Source organism: Lolium perenne, chromosome 3 (assembly GCF_019359855.2).
Source record: "Lolium perenne isolate Kyuss_39 chromosome 3, Kyuss_2.0, whole genome shotgun sequence".
Classification (NCBI taxonomy): Eukaryota; Viridiplantae; Streptophyta; class Magnoliopsida; order Poales; family Poaceae; genus Lolium; species Lolium perenne.
Genome location: NC_067246.2, coordinates 348,427,721 through 348,447,801, shown reverse-complemented (window position 1 = coordinate 348,447,801; position 20,081 = coordinate 348,427,721). Strand labels below are relative to the sequence as shown.

At 47.7% G+C, this 20,081-nt stretch overlaps 2 protein-coding genes and 1 pseudogene across 2 annotated transcripts; all 3 read left to right on the top strand.

The window, feature by feature from the left end:
* Positions 1–3,948: 3,948 nt before the first annotated feature.
* On the top strand, positions 3,949–4,683 carry LOC127346155 (histone H2A.1). The gene is made up of 2 exons (XM_051372701.2): positions 3,949–4,199; positions 4,288–4,683. Exons 1-2 carry the CDS (start codon positions 4,023–4,025, stop codon positions 4,540–4,542), a joined length of 432 nt encoding a protein of 143 aa, XP_051228661.2. The 5' UTR covers positions 3,949–4,022; the 3' UTR covers positions 4,543–4,683.
* Positions 4,684–17,317: 12,634 nt separating this feature from the next.
* LOC139838673 (protein H2A.5-like) lies at positions 17,318–17,994 on the top strand. Its single transcript, XM_071828786.1, has one exon. The coding sequence runs from the start codon at positions 17,412–17,414 to the stop codon at positions 17,850–17,852; it is 441 nt and encodes a 146-aa protein (XP_071684887.1). The 5' UTR covers positions 17,318–17,411; the 3' UTR covers positions 17,853–17,994.
* Positions 17,877–19,834, top strand: LOC127340546 (glycine-rich RNA-binding protein 2, mitochondrial-like; annotated as a pseudogene).
* Positions 19,835–20,081: the final 247 nt, after the last annotated feature.

Below are 20,081 nucleotides of genomic sequence, written 5' to 3'. Positions count from 1 at the left end.
CTTGTGAGAATTTTTTCTAGATTAAATACTCTTGAGACAAGAACAACTGAATTGAAAGAATGTTATAATATGCTTCGGGAGAAATATGATCAAGTTCCAATAAATTCTAAACCCACAAATTGGCTCCCTTCAGGGAAAGTTGATATAGGTGGTGAAATTTTTCATGCTCATTGTGATATTATGTCTGAGTTTTGCCGTATGCCTAGAGATATTTATGAGTCTTTAAATCTTTGGGAACTTTCAGAGGGAGGAGAAGAAATATCTCTTACCAATAATGCTGTTATATTACCCCTTGAAATTGCTGAAGGAGTGCATACAAATTTTCTAGGAAGAATGGTATCTACTGATTATCTTGTCATTGAATGTGTTGGAAAAGGACAAATCATGCTTGGACGATCAATGCTAAAACTCCTGGGAGCAAGGATTGATGTTGGGAAAGGTATCATGATCTTCACCACCTCACAAGGTGGCTCTCATTGTTCCCTATGAAAAAGCTTAAAAAGAAGAGAGGTATGTGCAAGGCTTCCGCCATTTGTAATGTTGATGCTTTTTCGCTTGATAATACTTGATACTTGCATTTTTACTGCGCCTAGCTGAAAGGTGTTAAAGAAAAGCGCTTATGGGGATAACCCATGTTTTATTTATAGTAATTTTATTTTTGTTGAGTCTTTGAAGTTATTACTACTGTAATGACCTCTCCTTATCATTTTTATTTTATTTTTGTGCCAAAAATAGCCTCTAATAGGAAGAAATTAATGTTTGGGAAAGTTGATGTCCTGAAAACAGATTTTGTGATGTTACCATAAATATTCGTAAAAATATCCAGAGCAAAATTTTGATCTGTCATTTTTTATGCATATGCCTCAGGTTATTATCTAACTTTCATTAGTTTACCACTTTTCGAAATAAGAAACAGAACATTTTTGGAAATTTCGATCTTTACTTGCTGTTCTGTTTTGACAGATTTCTGCACTATTTGCATTTACCTCTTAAATCTCTTTCTTTTTGAGTTGTTTTGATCAGAGAACTATTTGAAAGGTTGCTGCAGTAGCTTATGCTTTAATATATATTTGATATATGTTAGTACTGAACACAAGTGGATTCGTTTATTTTGATTGTAGTAATGCTGGTAATGAAAAATTATGCGAAGTTTTTGTACGAAGGAAGTTTTCAAGTGTAGGGATAGAAGAATGATGCGATGAGATGAAGGATGGATAAAAGCTCAAGCTTGGGATGCCCCTGCACCCCAAAGACATATTTAAGAGGTACAAACGTCAAATCCTGGGGATGCCCAAGGCATCCCCTCTTCATCAACAAAGCAACAAGTCATCTCTCTATACGCTATATTTTTATTGCTTCATACACTATGTGTTGTTCTTGGAGCATATTTATTTTTCTTTTTTTCTTTGTTGTAGCATATGTTGGATCCTGACACGTTTTTTTTGGATAAAGATCCGCTCCTTTTTAATTGCATAGAACACTCTAGTTTTCGCTGTCAATGTCTTACGAGTGTTCTAGTTTTCTGGTACTACGTTTAGCTCTTGTTCTTTCACTTGAATTTTATTCAGAGCTTGTTAGTATTCATTATTTATGTATGATTAGCTCTCTGGTCCATATTACATTTCATCTCTGAGAGTTATTTCAAATAAGTTGATTGGTGTTGGATACAAGTAAAATATTTCATGACTATAGTGATGCAAATGGAAGCTTGTCTAGACTGTGGCATGTCATGTTGGATGTTATTATTGTCATATGCTTAGTATTTATTGTTTTAGCATAACTTGTTTCAAATGACCGAGAGTGCATAATGTGTCATTAAAAGAATCATGTGTTGTTTCTATCATAAAAGCATAGTATTGTGGTATTCTCATTTGATGCTTTATTGGGTTGACTTGGCGCATGCTTATACCATTTTATGACTATAACCAATCAACTAAAGCCTCTATGATCATTTAGTTTTTTATTTGTAATATCACTTTATGCTTTGATTGATAGTGTTTTGTCGCTATGCATGATTATCCCATTATTGCTCTCTTAGTTGGTCGCTTGCAGTCTTTTTGCTAGCATCCACCTGTACTGAGTATGAGATCTACTCGTACATCCAACCACCAAAAACCAAAGTTGCCAATTGTGTCCACCATATCTACCTATATGTGCCATTTCACCGCCACTCCAAAGTAAATTGCTTGTGTTCTACCTTTAAACCTTCAAAAATAATCACCTGTTTTGTGTAAATTATAGCTTATGGAAAGTAGTCTAAACACTACTGTACTAAGTATTATGTCCTATGCATTTTTAGTTATTATAAGTTGCTTGTTGTGTGATAAACATGCTATCATGGAGAACACCATCAATATGCTTTTGTTGAATATCATGTGAATTACTATGCATGCTCATCTAAGACGTTGAAGAAGCCCAGGTGAAGTTTAATCTCCACACTTTTTGGTTTGGAGAGGATAGGCTGTCCATACACAAGAGGCAGAGGAGGAGCATTGGCAAGCGCCCGCCCTGGAGACCACAGAAGCAGCTAGGGCAGCGCTATGGGCTCACCGTGTGGAACCAGGGGAGCAGGGACACCCAACACTTGCATCATCTCAGCATAGCCCGTCCCATCCTCAAGCTCAATACCATCTTCGTCCTCCTCTGAAGAGAAAGCCTCTGTAATGGGGTCGAAATCAGGGCCAAAGGAGGGATCAGAACCGGGGGCAAGATCATCAAAGTCTATGATAGTGATTTCACTGTAGGAGCCGGTGCTACAATGGTTTTTGACGCAGAGATGCATGGGAATGTCAGTGATGGTTTCAGCTTTGACAGTAACGAGAATAGCTGAGAAGTCGACGCCGGTGAGGCAAATCGGATCAATGGAGTGGGGATTGGCAAAGGGGCCGGAGGCGCGGGTGATAAGTTGGCGCTGCCAATGCTCAACAGGAAATTTTGCGATGGAAAGAGCCGCCTTGACGTCGGAAAAAGACAGAGGTCTCCTGTCTAAGGAAGGGACCATCATTGTCTATGTAGTTTCCACCTCCCAAAAGTTTAGCTTCAACACAAATTTTTACATGTCGCGGCTTAGGTTTACACCATATAACAACTAAATTATTATTTTCATCCAAGAGGAAATTTTAACCGTATTTGTGGTAATTTCTAGAATTTACATATTGCTCTTATACACCGGGATACAACTTCATTCCAAATACGGCCACATCTATGGTCTCCTTTAGTCCCACATCTTCAAAGCATGGGACGTAATTATCTTGAAGTATGGGGTGGTGTTTTTGACAAGTGAAGCTGATGGATATGTATGTGTTTCTTCTTGGATGATTTGGTTTATTCCTAGCTCTTTCCAATATGCTTTTGTATGTGATTTCTACACGTGTGATGCTTCGTGACCTACTTTTTGAGGGTCTACACTAATGGAGGGCACGGCGAGAAATTGTTTTTAACCAACATGGATAACAACATAATCTTCGGATCGGGTCTCCAACACCTTAGGATTTACATTCCCTCATGATTAGTATGTAATTCGTCTGCCAGTGTTTATATTGGTTTATGGTTAACGTGCATCTTTAGACAAATGTGATGCTTAAAACTTCTTTAAATAACAAAACGCCATTTATCAAAAGGAAATCCAGCGGTAGTACTTCTAATTCCTTCACGAGAAGCCATTTCCCGCCGTTGTCAATTTTGGGATTCCGTTTCCCACGCCCAAAAGACCATTTTCAGCGCCAGCGCGAAAAAGAAAAGAAGAAGGCGCGCAACCTGAACAGAAAATCGCTGCGCTCTGATTGGCCCATCAGTCCATCCCACGGATCGCTCCCCAGAACCAATCCCCGCCGCCCGCCCCTCCACGATCCAACGGCAGCCGCGTCGCATCACGCGGATCGACCCCCCTTGCGCTCACCTCCGCGGTTCCTATAAATTCCGCCGCCGATCCACCAACCAAATCACAGCAACGCGCGCTCCACTTCGATCCAGCCGCCGCCGCCGTCACCGGAGTAGTTAAGCTCGCCGGAGAAGCAACCAAGATGGCCGGAAGGAAGGGCGGCGATAGGAAGAAGGCGGTGACCCGCTCCGTCAAGGCCGGGCTCCAGTTCCCCGTCGGCCGCATCGGCCGCTTCCTCAAGAAGGGCCGCTACGCCCAGCGCGTCGGCTCCGGCGCGCCCGTCTACCTCGCCGCCGTCCTCGAGTACCTCGCAGCAGAGGTACGCATCCATCCACCATCCCTCCTCTGTATCCCTGCTTTCTCTCGACACGGACTGGCCTCTGATTTCCGCTCTCCCTCCCCTGCAGGTCCTGGAGCTCGCCGGCAACGCCGCCAAGGATAACAAGAAGTCCCGCATCGTGCCGCGCCACCTGCTGCTGGCCATCCGCAACGACCAGGAGCTCGGCAAGCTGCTCGCCGGGGTCACAATCGCCCACGGCGGCGTCCTCCCCAACATCCAGTCCGTGCTGCTCCCCAAGAAGGCTGCCGAGAAGGCTGAGAAGGCGGAGAAGTCGCCCAAGAAGAAGACCGCCGCCAAGACCCCCAAGAAGACCGCAGAGTAGACCATGTTGCAGCTTAGTTTTACTGAAAAACGGAGGAATGGTGTGTTTTGGGGTAGGGAGTCGTGTATGTAATCCCGGTTCAGAAGACAACATCTGGTTGTGTCTGGTCCTTGTTCTTGCTAATGGAATCTGAAAACTGAATGTAGTTTCGCCAGTTCAATTTTCACTATACTTCAGTTTCTGATGCTGTTGCTCTACTGAATATTGGATCTGAACACCCACGTTCCATTTACATAATTTGTGCACCTATTATTCCTGTTTTGTTGATCTGGACGATGGCCTTGTAATTACTAGGTTCAGCTTGCTGCAGATCCAAATCTTTGTAGGGTTCGTTGGTGATGTTTAATTGAGGAACTGGTGGCAGCCAATGGTGCGATTCAAATCGTCAAGGCGTTGAATCTCTAAATTATTTGTCGGTGCTACGAATTTGCACTTGATCTCCAGTTTCCGGTCATACTGTTTCTTACTTGGAGCTGAATCTCTTTTCTGTTTGAGATCCAATGGCTTCCTCTTATGCTTGCTAGATTGTGAACCATCTTGTGATTACTAATTGCGATTCAGTGAACCTCCGATTTTACCTGAACGCAAATGTTATGAAGAATCTGCTGTGAGTTAATTCTTGTTTCATTGGGAACATTAATATGGGTCAGTATGTGCTCTCACTTTGTTTATGGCTTGGACCCGTATGTCTTTTCTTTTCGAGATGCAGAGATGGCCTCATTCTAATATTTGTGGCCTACAGTTTTAACTGAATGCAAATGATTTGCTTCCTGTTACATATGGTTATTTGTGAACCTGCTTTACGAAGATGAACTTCATGCTAGATCGTGAACCAGCTGGCTCGAAGAATCTGTACGAATCATTCTGGTTCCATGCTATATTGTGAATATTGAAATGGTTCATTCTGATAATTTTTTTTTCGAGAATTATTCTGATATTTAGTCCACTAACTTAAGTTGCAGGTCTGTTGCTGTTCATTGTCTGGTCAAATTTGTTTGATGCTTTGACCTGAATCCCTTCTCTGTTTGAGATATGACGGGCTTCAAATCTACTTAGGAATATCGGTTTCATACTGGATTGCAAGCCCCATCATGCTTGCTGACTGCAAGCGCAGTGCATATTGTGATGAGATTCGTGCAAATATTGCCTTCAGTCTTAATTAGTACTGTACATGTAAATGTTAGGAGGAACCTGTCTGAACATGAACAACGCAAAGCATAATGCTCTGCCACATGTATGATATGGTTTAGGATTTCTTTTGATGCCCTGCTATTCGTTTCACTGAAAGTTGAGTCGCAGGTCTGTCCTACGCCACCAATGAGATTGCTCTCAATAATGCGTTCACTCAGCACGGTGATTTTGTCGAAGGTACTGGTCTATCTCTTCTGGATCTTTTAAGCGATCGATATGTGAATTTCGTTGGTTATGAATTGTCTTCCAACTGACGGTTCTGTGTGACAGTTAAAGTTGTATGCCATCCTGTGACGCGGAAATCCAAAGGATATGGTTTCGTCAAGTTCTCTTCAGAAAATGAAGCAGCAGCAGCATTGGAGAAGATGAGCACCAAGGTTGTTCTGTAGATATAGCACAACTAATCTCTTGCAGGATTATGTGCAGCGATCAGTGCGGTTCTTTTCCTTTTTCTATCATAGCTTATCTACATGACAACTGTATCAGGTACTTGGTGGTAGGAAGATACGGATGCAGTACACAAACTGTGGATGATCTGCTGCTGTTGCTGCCGCTGATGATGAGAAGTTGAGAACAAGAGTATGGTGCTTATTCGATGTTGTTTCTTGTGTTCGGAATCTGTGATGTTAAATGATGTATTATGTATGTTTACCGTGAATGTTGAACAGTTGGTACCCTGATCTCAGAACTTAGATATGTCATGACTCCCAGGAAAATTATCTGTCCATCTAGTAGTGTATTATGTATGCTGCAGCAAGTGTGGCATATTGTATATCTATTCAGAACTTTAGCTTAAATTTGGCAAATGTATGTAGTCGCAGTAGTGAATTTAAGCTTAATTTGGCCTATTTTAAGGTCAGGAGAGTTTTTTTTAGATAAAAGGCACTCAAGTGCCCAACTTTGAATTAACAAAGCCACGAACGGCGAGATCGATACAAAGTGATGAACCCAGCTTACACAACGACACCACACACCCACACGAACTACCGAAGAAACTACAGCCGGAAGCGCGACCAACAAGCTCAGCCAACGCGCCTACGAGGACTCGGAGGAGAGGTGGAGTCTACAGTGTCGGGACGGAGCTCACTCTGTTAGCGCTACATATATATCTGTTGTAACATCCCTGTCACGTGTAGAGATATGTTAGGTTAGTTTGATAAGCATCCTTGTAACCGATCTGATCTGGTGTATAAAGATCAGATCGTCCCCTAGCTTCTCTCACACGTGATAAACAACCATGTACCTATCTTGCCGTTGTCGGCCTATATAAACACGTACCCGAGCCCGAGACAAAGGGCATCGATTCCACCCAAACCTAACGAGGTATCTTCACATGGTATCAGAGCCTCTCTTCCACAAAACCAATCTATGAGCCTTCCATCCTCATCCATCGCCATGGCCAATCCTCTGCCAAGCCAGGGAACGGCCGAGAAGCTCACGAGGGACAACTTCCTCCTATGGGAGACACAAGCTCTCCCGGCGATCCGTGGTGCTCGCCTGATGGGGTACCTAGATGGAACCACCGAAGCACCGCCGGCCACCCTCTCCGTCGACAAGGATGGCGTGAAAAGCAAGGTGGCCAACCCCGCCTACGAAGCGTGGATGCAGACGGACCAGAACGTCCTCTCCTACCTGGTGAATTCTCTATCCAGGGAGATCATGCTGTCCGTGATCGGCATGACGACATCGTCTGCTGTGTGGACTGCAATAAGGTCCATGTTCGCAACCCAGTCGAGGACCCGCATCGCCAACCTCCGGGTCAAGCTCGCCAACACCAAAAAGGAAGGGAAAACCACCTCCCAATACGTCGCCCAGATGAAGGCGATTGCTGATGAGCTGGCAGCTGCGGGGCGGAGGATAGAGGAGGACGAGCTGGTTGAGTATCTGCTCGCCGGTCTCGATGATCCCTATAATCCGCTCTTCGCAGCCATTGGAGCCAACCCCGACATCAAGCTAACCGTGGGAGAGCTGTACTCCCAGGTGACTTCCTACGACAATCACATGGAGATGCTCGGTGTCCCCACTCACGGGGGCTCTGCCAACGCTGCCGCGCGAGGACGCGGTGGACCACGCCGGGGTGGCCAAGGAGCGCCCCGTGGACGTGGTGGAGGAGGCCGTGGCTACGGCCGTGGTCGAGGCCGCCAACAAGGAGGCGGCAATGGCGGACGCCGCGGTGGCGGCAGCGGACGTCATCAAGGCAGCGACGGCGACAACGACCGCGAACTCATCGTCTGCCAAATCTGCGGCAAGGCAGGCCATCCTGCCTGGAAGTGTTGGCACCGCTACTCTGATGATGAAGAAGAAGATCAGGAGAAGGGTGTCAACGCCGCCTACGGTGTCGACACCAACTGGTACTCCGACACCGGCGCCACCGACCACATCACCGGGGAGCTTGACAAGATTCAAGCGGCCAATGGAACAGGTATGAACATCAGCCATGTTGGTCATGCATTCGTTGATTCCCCATCCAAAAAATTCCACCTATACAATGTTCTTCATGTTCCACGTGCCTAAAAAAATCTTGTTTCTGTCCATCGCTTTACTTTGGATAACAGTGTCTTTGTTGAATTTCACCCGTGGTTCTTCTATGTCAAGGATTAGGTCACCAAGAAAATTCTGTTTAAAGGCCGATGCATCCGAGGTCTCTACCCGTTGGTATCATCATCATCAAGCACGAATAAACAAGCTCTTAGTGGCACCAAGCCTTCAACTATCAGGTGGCATGATCGTTTAGGACATCCTTCTTTCAAAGTCGTTCAAAAGATCCTTAGGAAATATGATCTTCCTTTTTCTAGCAATTCTAGCATTGAGTCGGTTTGTGATTCATGTCAAAGAGCAAAAAGTCATTAACTACCTTACACAAGGTCCACTAGTGTGTCAACCTCCCCTCTAGAACTTGTATTCTCAGATGTTTGGGGACCTGCACCATCCTCTGTAGGTCGGTTTTCATACTATGTAAGATTTATAGATGACTTTAGTAAATTTTCATGGATATTTCTTCTCAAGAAAAAATCTGAAGTATTTCAAGTTTTCAAGAATTTCCAGAATCTTGTTGAACGCCAATTTGGTAAAAAGATCATTGCCATACAAACTGATGGGGGAGGTGAATATGAAAAACTAACTCCCTTCTTTCAAAGCATCGGCATCTCTCATCATCTCTCATGCCCTCATGCCCACCAACAAAATGGCTCAGCAGAACGGAAACATCGCCACATTGTAGAAGTTGGGCTTGCTCTTCTTGCCAATGCATCCATGCCATTAAAATTTTGGGATGAAGCTTTTTCTACCGCCACTCATCTCATTAATATGCTCCCTCCAAAGTCATCAACTATGAAACACCTATGGAACGTCTACCCTACCAAAAACCCGACTATGCATCTCTTCGTGTCTTTGGTTGTGCCTCCTGGCCAACCCTTAGGCCCTATAACCAACGCAAATTAGCCTTCCGATCTAAGCAATGCGTATTTCTTGGTTATAGTAATATGCACAAAGGTGTGAAGTGCTTAGACGTCGCCTCTGGCCGAGTGTATATCTCCCGAGACGTTGTGTTTGATGAAACAGTTTTCCCATTCTCCAAACTTCATCCCAACGCCGGAGCTCTCCTTCGCCAAGCCATTCTTCTACTCCCAGAATCTCTTCAAAATTCATCGGACAAACCTCCTGGGGAGCAACAATGTACTGATTTAACATCTGATGTTTCACCTTTTGTTCCCATAGTGTCCCTACAGGTGCACAAGCAAGATGCATGAGCAAATTTGGAGCAAACTGGCTCAGATTCGAGCTCAAACGGTGAAAATAGCGATCTGGGGCAAAACGACAGCCCTGGGACAGATCCCGATGATGATTCATCCGCGATCTCCGAAGATTCCGCCTCGGGATCGGCTCCTGCGTCAGGCTCTGCGCGTCCGACAGGCGATCTGTCTCGATCTCACGCGGGCGAACCCGCGTCGTCCACGTCGACGCCTCCTGCGGTGTCCCAAACGGCGCCTCCTGTCCGTGTCTACACGCGTTGCGCTCCAGCTCCACCGCCTGGGCCCACACGGCCCACGACAGCATCTGGTCGACCAAGCGGCACTGTTTCTGCGCGTAGCGGGCCAATCGGTGGCTCTCCCGCTCGTGACAGGCCAATCATTGGCCCATCATGTCGCCAGGAGGGGCACACTTCTCCACCCGGATCCTCTGCACAGGCGCAACAGCAGCAGGGGGAGCCAGGGCCAGGATCTTCTACGAATAATGCTCCTGCAGCCGAGCCTGTGTACCGTACCAGGCAACAAACTGGAAAATGCAAGCCAAAGAGGTATACGGACGGTACAGTTCGCTACGGTCTCTCTTGCATTTCTGAAGAACCTGCTACGTTACAAATTGCACTAGCTGATAAGAATTGGAAAAATGCTATGAATGATGAATATCATGCACTTGTAGAAAACAAAACTTGGCATCTAGTACCACCTAAGCAAGGCATCAATCTTATAGATTGTAAATGGGTATATAGGGTCAAAAGAAATGCTGACGGAACAATAGATAGATATAAGGCCAGATTAGTAGCTAAAGGTTTTAAACAACGATATGGTTTAGATTATGAGGATACTTTTAGTCCTGTTGTTAAAGCTGCTACCATTAGACTTGTTCTAGCTATTTCAGTTTCTAGATGATGGAGCCTCAGGCAATTGGATGTAAAGAACGCGTTTCTTCACGGTGTTCTGGAAGAGGAAGTGTATATGAAGCAGCCACCAGGTTATGAAGATCCCCGTGCACCATTTCATGTGTGCAAACTTGATAAATCTTTGTATGGTCTCAAGCAAGCTCCAAGAGCATGGTTTGCCAAGCTAAGTTCAAAGTTACAAGAGCTTGGTTTCCTAGCATCTAAGGCTGACACATCACTGTTCATTTACAATAAGTCAGGTATCACCATCTTTGTGCTAGTATATGTTGATGACATTATTGTCACAAGCTCCTCAAACAAAGCAATTACTTCACTGCTCAAGGATTTGAGTTCAGCTTTTGCACTCAAGGATTTAGGTGATTTGCATTATTTTCTTGGCATTGAAGTTAGAAAATTAAGTGATGGTGTTGTACTAACCCAAGAAAAGTATGCATCTGATTTATTGGCTAGAGTGAGAATGAAGGATGCTAAGATAGCACCCACGCCCCTTTCATCATCAGAAAAATTGTCAGCCTTTGAAGGTGATGCACTTGGACCGGAGGACGGCACAAGGTACAGAAGCATAGTTGGAGGACTTCAGTACTTAACTCTTACCTGGCCAGACATTGCTTTTTCAGTCAACAAGGTATGCCAATATTTACATGCACCAACTACTATTCATTGGACAGTTGTGAAAAGAATATTGAGATACATCAAAGGGACTACAAGTCTTGGTTTGACATTTAGAAAGTCTTTTTCCACATTAGTAAGTGCTTTCTCAGATGTTGACTGGGCAGGCTGTGTAGATGACAGAAGATCTACAGGTGGTTTTGCTGTTTATTTTGGTCCTAACTTAATCTCTTGGAGTGCTAGAAAACATGCCACAATTTCTAGATCAAGCACAGAAGCAGAGTACAAAGCTTTGGCAAATGCCACAGGTGAAGTAATTTGGATTGAGTCTCTACTTGGAGAACTTGGTGTTCGAAGGAAACCAGTATCCTGTTTATGGTGTGATAATATGGGAGCAACCTATCTTTCTGCCAATCCTGTTTTTCATGCAAGGACAAAGCACATCGAAATTGACTTTCATTTTGTAAGAGAAAGAGTAGCAAACAAATTGCTTGAGATCAGATTTATCCCTTCAGGGGATCAGGTGGCAGATGGTTTTACAAAGGCCTTACCAGCACGGCAACTTGAAGAATTCAAACACAATCTCAACCTTAGAAAGGGTTGTGATTGAGGAGGGGTGTTAGCGCTACATATATATCTTTTGTAACATCCCTGTGACGTGTAGAGATATGTTAGTTTAGTTTGATAAGCATCCTTGTAACCGATCTGATCTGGTGTATAAAGATCAGATCATCCCCTAGCTTCTCTCACACGTGATCAACAACCATGTACCTATCTTGCCGTTGTCGGCCTATATAAACACGTACCCGAGCCCGAGACAAAGGGCATCGATTCCACCCAAACCTAACGAGGTATCTTCACACACTCGAGAGCGAGCCATTTTCACGCGCGCCTCAATAGACCTCCTCCGTCGCAGAAACACCACCGGAGGCCGACCACCACCGGGGACCAAGCCAAGATGCTCACAAACCGAACAACAGCGCCAAGGAAGCTCGACAAGGGAAGGGCACGGGGCAAGCCTTGCCGAAGATCGCCGAAGAATCACCTCCGTCACGACCATCGGTGAGCCTCGTGTTGTGGGATCCAAGACGGTGTCTTCAAGAAGAGCACGACACCGGAGTGCCGCCACCGCCCGATCCGAGGATCTTGGGTTTTCACCCGGAGGAAGTAGAGGGACGGAGATTGGCCTCAAGGCGCCTTCAACAAGGGAGCGCCGTTCGCGGACGCCGCCACCGTGGCCCAAGGGGCAAAGGTTTCCCTTTGGCAAAATCACCGCCATCTACACCCCACAACACGCAACTCGCCGACCACCAAGCCACCCTCACGGCCGTGGTCACCGGCCAGCACCAGAGTCATTGGCTCGCCCGTCGACCAACATGACTCCCACCTTCCAGGGCCGCCGCCCCGGGATCCCAACCCTAGTCACCTCAAAACCGAGGGGAAAACGAGAAACGTCGCTTTGAGGGCGTCGGGCGCCGACCGAGGAGCAGGCCGGCCACCGTCTCCGAACCCCGAACCCGACGAGGGAGTGCCACCGGCCAGATCTGCCACCTGCAGCCCCCATGGCTGCCGACGGCCACAAATCTGAGGCGACGGCCCGAACACGAGGCGGCCAGATGCCGCAAACCTCCATCACGCCAAGCTCCTCGCCGAGCCGGACTGGAAGCGCGCCGCGCCGCTGCACGCCGCGTCGGGCCCTACCCGCGCCGACCCTGTCTTCCACCGCCCGCCATGGCCGGAATTCGCGCCGCACAACCACGAGGGCACTCCCGAGAGCCGCCACCGCCGCAGGCGCGCCAGGTCCACGCCGTCGTCGAAGGACCGCGCCGCCGCGCCCATCGCACAACACGGCGCCCTCACCGCCCGCCGAGGCCCGCGCCTCCACCACCGAGCGAGGGAGAAGAGGGCCCCGCCGGCGCGCCGGGCGCCGCGCGGGCTTTGCCCGGCGACGCCCTCAGGCGACGGCGAGGGAGGGGGGGGGGGGGGGGGAAGGTGCGGCGCCGCCAGGGGCCCTCGGTCGCTCGCGGGAGCGACGCGAGAGCCAACCCTAGGGGGTTTGTAACCCCTACGCCCCGGTCAGGAGAGTTCCATTTATTCAAGTGCACTTGATGTTGTAAAGTTTTTTTTTTTTTGAAAGATCTGTAGAGATTCACAACGGGGAAAATATATATAACTAAACATCTCATATTTAGCTCAACCAGCCCATTGTATAACTCAAGGAGCCTTCATTATTTGCCCTTTAAGGAGCTGCAGGCCCAACTAGTATGGGAGTAAATCTGAACGTATATGCTATCTCTCCACATTTTTCGTTGACATCATCAAGCAAGTGACGTGGAACATCATTGTACCTTCATAGGCCTTCTACAATGTAATTAGTATAAAAAATTCTGTAAAACAATGGTTGCAGGTCTGCACAATGCATATACCTATAGCAGTTAAAATAGCTGAAAAATAAAACTGACATGGAACGCTGAATTGTCTCGTAAATAGTACTTCTAGGCACCTCTTCATTCAACATGTCGGATTTCCCCAGTTAAAGAAAAAAAAATTGAGTTGAAGATATTGTTACTCTACAGTACACATGCTAAGACCATCTCCAGCCGAGTCCCCCAAACCGTCCCTCAAAGCGCGCCGGATCGAGCGTTTGGGGGACGTGTTTTGTTCATGCCGCCTTTGGGGGACGTCGCTCCCCAGCCGCGTCCCCCAAACGCCGCCCCCAAATGAATATTGGTGCACGAAAATAAAGGTTTTCATTCAATTTTGATTATATATTACAAAGTTTGAATGAAAACGGCTAGATTTCATCTAAATCTAGACTACTGACCGCCCGGCGGTGCGTTCGATGGCCCCGCCCCGTCGTCGCCTCCCCTACGCCGCAGCTCCTCCTGCGCGCGCCTCTTCTCCTTGCGTTCGGCGGTGGCCAGACGGTGCCGCTCCCGCCGCGCGTCCTCCTCCGCCCTCCCCTGCTGGGCCGCCTGGAGGGAGAGCTCGACGGCACGACGAATCTGCGCCTCTTCGCGGGCACGGGCGTCGTCCTGGAGCTTCTTCTCCGACTCGAAGGACTCGACGAGCGCGCGTTGCTGATCGGCCGTCTCGTCCGGGTGCGGCCTGTCGTCGTCGGACCACTCGAACTCGTCGTCGTCGTCCTCCACCTCGGTCTCCTCCGCCTCGGCCTCCTCCTCCTCCATTGGCGCATCGTCCTCCACATCTGTTGGCGCCTCCATCATCGCCGCCGCCAACACGGCGTCCTCCGCCGCCAACTGGTCCGCCCGCCTCCCCCATAACGCCCTCAGCGCCGCCTCCCGCTGATGACGCTCCTCAACCGCCAGCTGCCGCTGACGCTCGATCGACTCCCGCCGCCGGCGCTCGATCGACTCCCGCCGTTCACGGTACAGCGCCTCCCGCTCACCGCGCTGGCGCTGGCGCTCGTCAGCCCACCGCTGCTCCATCTCCGCCCGGTACCGGCACCATCGCGCCTCCTGTCTCGTCGAGGCGTCAGACGCCGCAACGGTGGCGTCCTGCTGCTCCTGCCACGCTGCTGTCGCGGCCTCGCCAGCAGCGGGGCCATGGGCGCAGAACGCCGCCAGATCCGCCGCCTGTGCCGCCTCCCGCTGCTGGCGGGCCTGCTGCTGCATTGCCTCCCGCCGCTGCTGACGGTGTGCGCGCCACCGCTCTTCCCGGGCCGCTGCTGAGGGGTCGGTGTCGACCTGCGTTTCCGGGACTGCAAGTGGAGGAGACGGCGGTGGAGGGAAGTGGCCAGCGCCGGGGCGGTTCGCCATTGCTACTGGTGGTGGAGGAGACGGCGGTGGAGCGACGAGGGTTGTGTTTGTTGCCGGCGGGGTGTGGTGGCTACCGTTGAGCCGGGAGACCTTTTATAGACGCCGGCGTCGGGAAGAAAGCGCGGGAACAAGCGAGAAGAGGCGGGAAGAAAGCGCGGGAACGGGCGGTGGCGTGCGCATGCCGGCGACGCGTCTCGTCGTCGCAGCACCGACGAGACGTCTCGCCTGCCCCTCCGTCGCCATTAAGGCAAAGATGCCGCCGTGTGTCACTGCGCGCGAATAACTTCCATCGCGAGGTAGGCGACGGTTAGGTTAAAATTAACTGTGCCGCTGACGGGTCGGCCCCGCCACTCCCCGCCTCGCTTTTCGTTGTGTCCGGCGTGCCCGGTGCGTCCCCTGTGGGATGGGGACGGGCTCGGGCCGCCGGACACCGTATGGGGCGCGCCGGACAAAAAAGGGCTTTGGGGGACGCGGCTGGAACGGTTTTTTTGTCCGGCGGACCCCAAATCTCTTTGGGGGACGCTTTGGGGGACGCGGCTGGAGATGCTCTAACTGGTCTGAAGAGTTGAGATGAATAATCATTTGTTGTGTTCAAAGTCTGATTGTTAAATGAAACGCTAAGCATGTTTTCTGGATTTCTTCCATTTGCATGATCATGTTGCATACTTTAAATCCAGTCTTATGCTTATCCAGTTTCTGTTTTTTAGCTTGGCAATAGCCTGGTTACGAAGATCTGGTTCTTCCACAGATCGTTTAAAAAAATTGAGAGCTTACTAGTAGGATAAAAAAAGAACATACATTTCAATAAAAAGCACATACACAGTTTAAACAAGCAAATAATATACTATTGAATAAAAAGAGAATAATAAGTCTTTTTTTTTAACTAAACAACTTTGTTCCATTAATCAATCGGCTCAGCAGCTGACCACCTCGACGTTAACCAAGTTTGGTAATAATTTAGGCCATAAGCACCTGCCATCACTATAAGCCGAGCATAATAAGTCTCAGTAAAAAAGAAGCAACCCAAAAAACCTGTTCTGAATCCGAGCTTATATGCTCCTTGTTCAGTAAAAAGTCAAATTAAATACCAAATAAAATTTATAAATCTGAAATTTTGGTACAATGACTATGAATAAGTTCTCTAACTGCAACCCAAAAATCTCCAAGAAAATGCATATGCAGTGATTTATGCAAAAAAAAAGATTAAATTGTTGTTTAGAACATCTAGATTTGTTGCTTACATCACTCTAATTTGTCTTTTTTGTACAAACCACTACAAATGTATTTTCTTGGAGATTTTTTGTGTGTAGTTAGAACACATGTCCGTTGTACAAAAATGTCAGTTTTTTTTGAATTTATTTGCTATTTTTTCGATTTTTATTCAACCAGAAGCATATAAGGTCGATTTCAGAAATGCCTTTCCCCATATAATAACGAAACTTAATAAATAATAATTGCTTACCGGAAGCCTTTTCTCGTGGCTCCTAGTAGAGGAGTTCGAGACCGTTATGTGCCGGTGGTGGCTTGAAGAAGAATGGTTAGGCTCCAGAAGGTCCTTCTCGCATGCTCGTGTCGAGTCGAGAAGAATCCAGGAAGCTCTCACAGTGAATTGGAAGAAGTATGTGTGACAGACGATTGATGTTTTGCAGCAGTGTTCTAAACTCGTGGGGCGGTGACCCAGACTTCAGTATTGGCGTTACTGTTTGAGCTCCGCGTCTCAGTTTCCGGGGTGAAACCCTAGGTTTGACCTTGACTGGTGTGCCTGAAAATGGTGGCTTCCTAGTCATTTTCTTGTTGAAGACATTGTCTCGAGATTGGACCTTCCCAGGTGAAAACCTAGGATCTGACCATGTTGGTTGGAACGGACGACGATGGTGTTTGTACACGGTTATCCTCTTGGAGTCGTATTTTTGGAGAAGCTTTTTTTTCTGGAATCAAGGCGCCTTTACCACGAGTGGTACTATTGCTTTGTAAGTCTTGGTTTGCTTTGGCGGGGATTTGTGTTGTACCTTTTTTTTTAATTTTCGGCTGTGTGCATCTTTGATGGCTAGACTTTCTTTAGTCATTATATTGTTGCGGAGCCTAAATGTAATTCATATTATTTTAATATTAACATATTCTCTTTATTGAAAAAATAAGCAGCTGACATCACCTGACATCACCATAAGCAGAGCATAATAATAAGTCTGAGTATGTGTTTTGCAAAAAAAATATAATAGCATTTTTTGACAACTATGTATAATAAGTTAATAATAAAACTTAATAAATAACTCCTCTACTGGAAAGTCTTTTCCCGCCCTCCTAGTTTTGGACCTCCGTTCTCATTTCCAGCGCGAAAAGAAACGCAGAAGCGGGCAACGAAAACGAAAATTCTCCGAGCTCTGATTGGCCCGCGAACCTCTCCCACGGATCGTGCCCCTCAGACGAATCTCCACCGTCCGCCATTTCCAGATCCGACGGCAGCCACGTCACATCACGCGGATCGAGCCCCTCCCGGTAGCCATAAAAAGCGTCCCCACCCCGAATGTCCAGCTCACAACTCCCCACCACCACCAGCGCGCGCTCAAATCGCTCCCGCCGCCGCCACCGTCACCGGAGTAGTACAGCTCGCCGGAGAAGCAACCAAGATGGCCGGAAGGAAGGGCGGCGACAGGAAGAAGGCGGTGACCCGGTCCGTCAAGGCCGGGCTGCAGTTCCCCGTCGGCCGCATCGGCCGCTTCCTCAAGAAGGGCCGCTACGCGCAGCGCGTCGGCTCCGGCGCCCCCGTCTACCTCGCCGCCGTCCTCGAGTACCTCGCCGCCGAGGTCCTCGAGCTCGCCGGCAACGCCGCCAAGGACAACAAGAAGTCCCGCATCGTGCCGCGCCACCTGCTGCTCGCCATCCGCAACGACCAGGAGCTCGGCAAGCTGCTCGCCGGAGTCACCATCGCACACGGCGGCGTGCTACCCAACATCCATTCCGTCCTGCTCCCCAAGAAGGCCGCCGAGAAGGCCGAGAAGGCCGAGAAGTCGCCCAAGTCGCCCAAGAAGAAGACCGCCGCCAAGACCCCCAAGAAGACCGCAGAGTAGACTGTGTGTTGCAGAGATGAGGGAATGTGTTTTCTGTTAGAGAGTCGTGTGTATGTAGCGCTGGTTCACAAGACAACATCTGCTTGTGGTTGAGTTCTTGCTAATTGAATCTGAAAATTGGATCTCGTTACCCTTTCAAAAACTCTCAATTTCCCGTTTGCATACCAAATATCGCGCTTATGTTTATCAGCGGGGTGTGATCTCGGAAGTTGTTGGTATGTTCTAATCTGGGCGTGGTTGATTTGGGGATTAGTATTTCTAGGGTTAGCGGGCGATGCTTAGTTGGGTTAGCAAAGTGGCCGCCGATTCCAGTCGGGAAGCTGCTGCATCGGAGCTCCGCTTCTTCCTCTTGTTCCAAATTGTTTGTCGGAGGTACGTGTAGAACTGCATGCTCTAACCAATGCAACCAAAAGACCGATCTGATGGAAGAGATTTAGGCAATGCATTTATACTTCAACACTCCCCCTCACGTGTGGCTCCCTCAGGCCTAAACGTGGAATATGAAAAGAAGTGGAGTTTAAAAAAGGGAACGGAATGCTCAAACCGGAACTGCTAGAGGAACTAATTTTCAATAGCATAACTTGGGCTCCTAGAATATGGCGCCCTTGGGACAATCTATTTGATTGCAGGGTTTTGTTTTGTTCCGAAGCAAAGATATCCGCGGGGTCCGGTTCGTTCGTCCTATTCTGATATTCAGGACCAAGAGGTACTGGATTCTCTTTCGGATAGGCCCTGAAAGGAGAAGAAAGGCTGAAATGCCAACGGACCTCTGTCTATTCTCTAATTCACCCGATCCGATTTTATATTGCGCCAGCCGGGTCTTGAACTCAAGACCTCTTGGCTCTGATACCATGTAGAACTGCATGCTCTAACCAATGCAACCAAAAGACCGATCTGATGGAAGAGATTTAGGCAATGCATTTATACTTCAACAGTACGATCCTTTTGCCGTCTTTTCAATTTGTCCTTTGTTGGGCACGATTCCCTTCTCTGTTTTAGATCTGGTGTGCTCCCATTTCAGATATGGTAGATTTGCGAGCAGACTTTGCTTGCTGATTGCCTCCTATTCTGACCGAATGTAAATGTTCGGAAGAATCTGTATGAATCGTTCCAGATTATCAGCATTCATACGGTTTCATGCCATATCGTATTGAATCTTACTGCATTCCTGTCAGCCTGTTAGAAACATGGGTTTCATGCTACATTCTGAACCATCCTGCTCGCTCATTGCAAGCGCAGCACATTACTCTGGCAAAATTTGTGCAAATATTACTGAATTTAAATGTTAGGAAGAATCTGTGGGAGTCATTCTGGTTTCACAGCAAACATCCATGTGGTTCATTCAAGGATGTTTTTGGTGCCTTGTTTATCTGTTTCACTGAAACTTCCGTTGCAGGTCTGTCATATGACACCAACGAAACCGCTCTCAAGGATGCCTTCTCTCAGCACGGTGGAGATTATCCAAGGTAGCAGTAATCTATATGTCCGTTCTTTAATCTTTTTGATGGCCGTTCTGTGATTTTTGTTGATTAGGAACTGTCTTCCGACTGATGTGTGTGTGTCACAGTGAAAGTAATATGCCATCTTGCGACGGGGAAATCAAAAGGGTACGGGTTCGTCAAGTTCTCTTCGGAAACTGAAGCAGCCGCAGCCTTGGAGAAGATGAGTGATGAGGTAGACTGCTCTCTATACATCTGTTGTCACTTGTCAAGTTCCTGTAGGATAATATGCACTGCCCACCGCAGTTTTCATCCTTTTGCTGGCACAGCTTTCCTACATGATACATTTTTGATTTTCAGGTGCTTGATGGTAGGAATATAAGGGTTGACTATACAAACCGCAGATAATCTGCTACTACTGCTGTCGACATGAGTAAGATGTCTACTAGATGTCGTCTCTGCGATCCTAAATCGAGTGTGTTGAACAATTTGTCCCAGAGAAGATATCTGTCCATCCAGAAGTGTTTTATGCATGTTTACAGCAAGCCTCAAGGATGCATTCTGTCAGCACGACAATGTTATAGAAGGTACTGACCCATCCGTTCTGAATATTTCCGGTGGTGATCATAGTCCTTTTAACCAATGGTTGTGTGTGACAATGAAACTTATATGCCATCACGTGACAGGGGAATCCATGGGATAAGATTTAGTCAAGTCTCCTCGGAAGTTGAAGCTGCTGCAGCATTTGAGAAGATGAGCGATGAGGTAATAGTGTGCTTCATACATCTCA